Source organism: Agelaius tricolor, unplaced genomic scaffold (genome assembly GCF_023055355.1).
Source record: "Agelaius tricolor isolate 1412-34295 unplaced genomic scaffold, bAgeTri1.0.p SCAF_33, whole genome shotgun sequence".
Classification (NCBI taxonomy): Eukaryota; Metazoa; Chordata; class Aves; order Passeriformes; family Icteridae; genus Agelaius; species Agelaius tricolor.
The window spans coordinates 5887214-5894310 of NW_027269293.1; the positions used below are offsets into that span (position 1 = coordinate 5887214).

Sequence of the window (7097 nt, forward strand, 5' to 3'; positions counted from 1 at the left end):
GAATATGTTGTAATTTAACAGACCTCTTGCTTAACTTTAATTCTTTTTTTCTTGTGAAATGTAATGCATTAAAATTCCAAATGGGACTTGTACAGACAGAACTAGATGTTTTGGCATGAAGAAGATGAGAAATGGAGGGAATGGAAATGGAAGTATCTTTTCCACTTAGTGCATGCTCATCTGTGGGGAGCTTGAGGGGTGATGGTTTGAGGTATAAAGCCTCAGCAGTAACAGTGAAATTGGATTAGAGAGGGCGATATAGAGATGTTTGGCATGGAAGAAAATGGGAGCTTGTAGGTGAAGATCCTTCAGTATTCCTACTGTTGGAAAAAATACATACACCTTTTAAATTTTATAATGTCTGAACCCTCAGTTAATAACCTCAGTTATTAATGACCTTGTGTTGTTCAGGCTTTGATAATGAATCGATAATGAGCTAGCATGTTTGTTCATCCTTTGCTTCCTTACAGGAAGAATTTTGCTTTGCTTTCATTATATTTACTGGGTCTCCCCAGCAACAAATAACATATTCAGTGGTGCAGTGTGTACCTAAGGCTTTTAAAAGAATTGACTGATATAAGTCAGTCTCCTATGACATTAGGTTTCCTCTGTGAAAATTTATATATTACCTGAAAATTACTTGTTGTTTTGATCTTGAACTCTCTTATTCTTTCAGAATGTATAGCTTCTTTTAGTAAAACTTGATGAAAACAGACAGCATATTTTGAGAAATTTATTGCAAAAGAGAGGATGACTGTTTTGATTTCCACAGCTACAAACAATTAAAAATTCCAGTATGAAATCCGAATATTTTTTACTCAACTGTAGGTGACTAAGAAATATATTATTACTTCAATCAACCACTATGCCCTAGACATATTTTCTATTACAGATTCAGTGCAAGCTGTTTGTATTTGATAAAAGCTCTCAGTCTTGGGTGGAAAGAGGTCGAGGACTCCTGAGACTCAATGATATGGCCTCAACAGATGATGGAACATTGCAGTCTCGGCTGGGTAAGAGGAACCAGGGGAAATGAGATACTGGATGACAGTCATCCTGTTTTCATAAGGTTCTTCCTTGACACACAGCAACATTCAGTTAAGTTTCTAATAGCTCCAGCAACTCAGAAGCAGTTTGGACCTTTTCTTTTGCTTCAGTTACTGAATACTGCCTCCAAAGAGAGTATCTTCATACCCTTCTATTGCAGCAGATGTTCCAGTTACTTTTTCCCCAATAAAAGCAAGCCATATTTAGTAACTAGAATATTTGCCTAGAAATTTATGGTAACATCATTCAGATCTGGCTGTTTTGGATGGGTTGCTTGTGATGAGGGAAGTCTGCTTGAATAGTGTACAGTTGTTCAGGCTGGCAGGAATGTGCATTAGCCTGAGATCATCTGCTCAGATACCACTGCTGAACTTTAATGTATTAACATATAAGGCTTCAGACTAAATAGCTTTAGATATGACTCATAATCTTCAATAGCCTCGTTGCAGTTTAAACCCAGGCAGCAGCCAAGCCCCTTGCAGCCTCTTGCTCACTCTTTCCAGCAGGATCAGGGAGAGAACTGGAAGTGTATAAAAGTTAGAAAACTCCTGGGTTGAGATAAAAGCAATTCAATAAAGAAAGCAAAAGTGGTGCATGCAATTTGCAAACAAAGCAGAACAAATTAATTCACTGCTTCCTCTGGGCAAGCAGGTGTTCATCCATCTCCAGGGCAGCAGGACCCCATCATGTGTAATGGTGACTTGGGAGGAGAAACACCATCACTCCAAATGTCCTCCCTTCCTCCTCTTCCCCCTGCTTTATATCCTGAGCATGGTGTTTTGTGGTCTGGAATATCCCTTTCGTTCAGTTTGGGTCACCTGTCCCAGCTGTGCCTGCTCATAACCTCCCACATACTTGTCACAGCACAGCTGGTGTGTAGCTGGACAGATAAATCTGCCCATAAGCTGAGATTCAATTCGGCTTGACTGGTTGGTTAGAGAAAAAAAGTCCCTAGGTGAGCAATGATAGGATAGATTTGAACTCAAACAGAAAATCCCAGCCAATTCCATTCAATCCTGAATGCAGACATATAATTGCACAGCTAGGCGGTGCAGAGATCCCGACCAATCAGTTGTCCAAGCGTGGGAAGCCCCTGTAAAAGGGGACACCGAGCAATAAACCGAGCTATTTGTCACATGATCATCGGTAATTTCTATTGTACCTGTTTCCAACCTATGACCATAATGTCTCATCCTCCTCATCAGTGTAGTAGTATGAAAAGCAGAAAAGACTTTATTTCTGTGCAAGCACTGCTCAGCAGTAACAAAAACACCTCTATAATATCAGCTGTATGTTCCACACAAACCCAAAATAAAGCTCCATACCAGTGACTGGAAAGAAAGTTAACTCTACCCCGGCCAAAACTCACACAAAGCCTACATTCTCCTCATTTACAGTTGTGACAAAAGCCTAAGAGGGCTTATTTGTAAAAAGACTGAAACCTTGTACAGTAACAAGTGTCTTGACTGTTTTGAGCTTCCTGATGTATCTTTTTCCACCTAACTGATCTTCTAACTTGGCTTTAGTGATGAGGACTCAGGGGAGTCTCAGGTTAATCTTAAATACCAAGCTCTGGGCTCAGATGCAGATCGATAAAGCCAGTGAAAAGAGTATCCGGATCACCGCCATGGATACAGAGGACCAAGGAGTTAAAGTTTTTCTTATATCAGTGAGTACTGTGTATGTCTTAACCATCATACTAAAGTTGGTGCTTACTTAAACTGTAGCTGAGGTAGCATTCCATTTTTATATGCACCCTACACTGTCTTAACATCACCCCTGCCCCAAAGACAAGACACTTGGCAGATTTGCTTGTCTAAAAAGTCTTGCTAGTTGTGAACAAATGCCACATCAAAGGCTGCCCTAGGAAGCCAGGTTGTTCAAAGCATTGCCCATGGAGTCATGGGGATCTGCTTCACACATACTGAGACTCTAACTATAGTGTTTCATGCAGATTCTTTTCTGATTTAAAAAAAAAATTGGCATTATTTAATAGATTTTATGCAGTAGTTTAACTAAAATTAGATCTAGTGGAACTTTCAGCACAGGGAAACTGTCATTGTCTGCAGTGTGGGAAGATGAATAGGTGCCCACTGAAAAGGAAACACTAAGGAACATCATATTAGTACTTAAGGTTTACACATTTTAAATTTGATTTTCCTTTGATGCGGTGTATTGAAGCAGTAACAGGATAGTGAAAGTGGTTTCTGTGCTTACTAAATGGGGAACAGCAATCGCAATCAGAATTACTAAAACACTTGAGATCTGATCATACAGTCAGCAAGGGAGAAAGGTCATTCCCTAATGCCAGCTAAAGCACTAACATATTTGGAGAGGTCTGAGAACACTCTTTTGATTTAGACTGATTTTACACAAGATGCAAGAGAACAAGTGTCTTGCAAAAGAATTAGTGTTCCTAGGGATCAGAAATTGAGAGCATTTCAGCAAATGGTCAGCTTTCCCTGTGACATTAGGTTTGTAGGCCTGGGATCTGGAGTCCCAGAATTGAACTTAATGATATCAAATATGCATTGATGAAGAAAAATAAGTGAAATTATTGGATAAGTTTTTCTCCATGTTTTTCTAGTTTTGAATGTTTTGAGTTAATCTGTCATCAGGTTACTCACTCTTGATTTTAGTATTGATATAAAGTGTCTTGTTTGGAATTACTTTTTCATTTCAGTTTATTGCAGGGGAATTTTGCAGATACAGAGTTCACGCATCCAAGTGTCAGATGGGGTGGAAACTATTTTTTATTAAAGAATTTGGGGGAACTATTTCTTATGAAAGAATTTGACAGGTTGTCAAAAATGCTTCCCTCTGAAACAGAGACTGTTCAAAAATTTTTGAATAATTGCCTGTCTGTTCATTGAGTTTTCTCATTATATCTCATATCGAAATTTTATGCCAGTTCCTCATGAAACAGTTGGCTTGATTATGATTAACTAATGTGTGAAGTTGAATTATTGACTGGCCAGCAAAAATCTGCAAGATTTTAATTGAAGGTCTTCTTAATATGAGCTTTTGGGAGGTGTCAGGAAAGCTATGTGATTTCTGTGTGAAGAAGGCTGTAACTAAGTTGTAACTAAGCAGAGGAATATACTCTCACCACCAGAGTTCTGTATATCTAATGTCCTGCTGCGTGTAGCACAGCCCATTCTGACTGGTTTGAAAAACACTTTATGAGAAAACTAAAAAGTATATTGTGAAATTTGGCATGACTGCTGTGTATTATGTCAGCAGTGTTTTATTGTGTTATAATTCCATGCACCTTTTTTTCTATTTCTGAATATTAAAAAATGCAGGCAAGCTCTAAAGATACAGGGCAGTTGTATGCTGCATTGCACCATCGGATCTTGGCCTTGCGCAGTAGAGTGGAACAAGAGCAAGAAGTCAAGAATGTAGCCCCTGAGCCAGAGGTAACGCAGTCAAATGAGGAAGACAGTGATGATGATGATGTCATTGCACCTTCAGGATCAGTTGGAAGTGGTAAGTAAGAAAGACAATGGTGTTTCCTGTTTACCATGCATTCTTCTGTGTAATTTCTTAAGGCAGTCTGTGCTCTTTGTGTATGTCTATGGAGTAGGATTATTGCATGGCTTTCCTTTTTGAGCACAACTACTCCTTGCTTCTTCTCCAAACTGGTAAAAGGCCCCTGTGCTGCCTGTGAGTTACATCCCACAGTTTAGTAGAGGTTTTCTGTGCTTTTTATCATTTACAGGATTTCTAAGGGTAGTTCTGAGTTTCATTTTTACTTTCATCATGGCCAGGAGTTGCACATGAAACCTGAGTTGACTCAGAATCAGTAGACAGCATCCAGAATGACCTTTCGGTAGGGAGCTGTTTGGAAAGCAGAAGGTTTACAAAGGGGCATGGAAGGAGTATAATTTTTTTTATTGCGCATGAGGAGATCATAATTTAAGAAAAATACTAGTCTTCAGTTTGAGGAAGGCTTCCTTTTGTACTCTCAACTTGGAAGTCATCTGTACTTTGCTTTCTTGTGGCTGAGAACATAGAGCCTTTGACAGTCCTCCATCCTGATTCACAGAAGGGGGAAAAAAAGAGGAATGAATATGAACAAAAGCAGTGGGAAGATTGAAGAGCTTGGAAACTGAGCTTTTAGGTTTTTGGATGCTGCTGGGATTCCTGAACTAGATTAGTCAAGAACATAAAATTCGACAGTAGACAGATCTTAGTCTGGAGAAGGCCATATGCAAGGTGGGAGAGGAGGAATTCTACGGTTTTCATCTCTCATTGAACACCTGAATCTGAGACTTACGTAAGCTACTTGGGATGGGTCTCTTACTGTAAGGCAAGAAACAAAAGATATTTCTTATGACCAAGAACTATTTTTATTGTTTCAGGTCCTAATGATGAAGGTGATGGGCAGAACGTTGGCAGCACATAGCAGATGTGAGCCGATCTGCTTGCAAGGCTGCTATGAACACCATCTTGCAGGCATCTCTGGATACCCCAGGCCAGCAATTCTTTCAGGCGGTTTTGAAAGCTCCAGGACTTAAGAACTGTGCATCTCTGTTCTGTTTGTTTGGGTTTTTGGTCTGGATCAGTAGATTCCACACAAAAAATAGCAGACTTGGAAACTACCTGAATGTGGTTTGGGACGTTGAAAGCTCATCATATTGATGAGCAAAAAAAAAAAAAAAAAATCCAACCCCAAAACAACATAAACACAAAATGCAACCACCCCCAACCATTTCCCCTCTTCCTTGTAATTAAAATGGCACATTACAGCTTGTCACGTCACAGCTTTTCATTGGGACCTTTTGGCTGTTTCTTCAATAGTTCATGTCTTGCAGGTCTCCAAGATAGAACTTTTCGATATGGTTCCAACTCGAATTCTGCTTTTATAACCCCTACTCCCCTTTACGCAGGGAAACACGGTCCTCACTAGCTCCTATGCTCACTGGCTGCCCTTTTGGGTTCCTTTATTTTTTTTTGGACTGTAGATGGGGCAGGTTATGTTTTTACCTTTTAATCCCAACATAGGTTGTGGATGTGGACACCATTGTTTGCTGTCTAGTGGGTTTGTAAACAGAAAGAAACAAAACATTGTGATTCACCAGAAAAGCTTTTTTAATGCGATAAGAGACTTTAAAGTCTGCAGGACGTTTTGCTAACTCCTTTTTTCTTCCCATTTCATTATTATTTTTGGGGATTTATATTGTGGTGAGACTTTTTTATTTTAGTTTTTCAATAAGATGCTCTTGTGTGTTAAAAAAGTGAAACTATTGTTTTGTACTGTTCTTTTCTGTTACTATTTAAGGGAGAGCTAAGCCACTATATATGATAGATGTTGCATACAATTTTTCTTAGAAAATTTTGTTGTGGCTACAGTAAAGTGAAGGAGGCATACAGGTTACACCTTCAGAAAAGTTAATGACAAAACAGCTGTTAGCCCTTGGAAGAATAAAATAGGCTCATGTAATGAGCTCTGCCAGCCATTAAAATAAATCTGTATAATAAAGCAGCTCTCATTTAATGGCTTGATTCAACAAGCCATTTAAGCACTTGCCTGACTTAACTGTATGTGAATAATCTTACTGAAGTCAATGCAACTCTTCATGCTTAAAGTTGAGGACCTTTTTTTAAATCTTGCTGAATTAATGGCCTTAAATAGAAAATTTAACTTCTAAACCCTTTTTGTCCCTGTTCCATTTCCTGAAGTCTTGCAGCATGAAGAAAAAGGTAATACTCCCAGCCTTGAGTAGTTTGGGCTGAAGGTTATTGTATTCTGTTCCACCACAAATAAAAGCAAAAACGTGGTTTTCTGTGTGCAATTCTGAAGTACTCCTACTGTAACAATAAAACAATAACTTTTTTTTTTTTTTTTTTTTTTTTTTTTTTTTTTTTTTTTTTTTTTTGCTTTGGGTGTTTTTTAATCATTTGAGCCTTTTATGTGAAAGTTGAGTTTTATTTTCTTATTGAAACCTATGGTATGTTCTTGTCCAGCAAGGTTGGAATTTGGTAGTCACCAGGTCACTTTCACTTTAAATTCCCCAAATTGTTCTATTTCCTTTATAAATAGTTTG

At 38.5% G+C, this 7097-nt stretch overlaps 1 protein-coding gene across 7 annotated transcripts in view; it reads left to right on the forward strand.

Moving 5' to 3' along the window:
* RANBP3 (RAN binding protein 3) overlaps positions 1 to 6845 on the forward strand; it is a 63047-nt gene extending 56202 nt beyond the window's left edge. For all 7 annotated transcript variants that reach the window (XM_071452036.1, XM_071452037.1, XM_071452040.1 and 4 more), the window contains 4 exons: positions 893 to 1013; positions 2574 to 2716; positions 4353 to 4536; positions 5412 to 6845. In XM_071452036.1, coding sequence (XP_071308137.1) covers positions 893 to 1013; positions 2574 to 2716; positions 4353 to 4536; positions 5412 to 5455 — 492 coding nt within the window. In that variant the 3' untranslated portion in view covers positions 5456 to 6845. The remainder of the gene's footprint in view (positions 1 to 892; positions 1014 to 2573; positions 2717 to 4352; positions 4537 to 5411) is intronic.
* Positions 6846 to 7097: the final 252 nt, after the last annotated feature.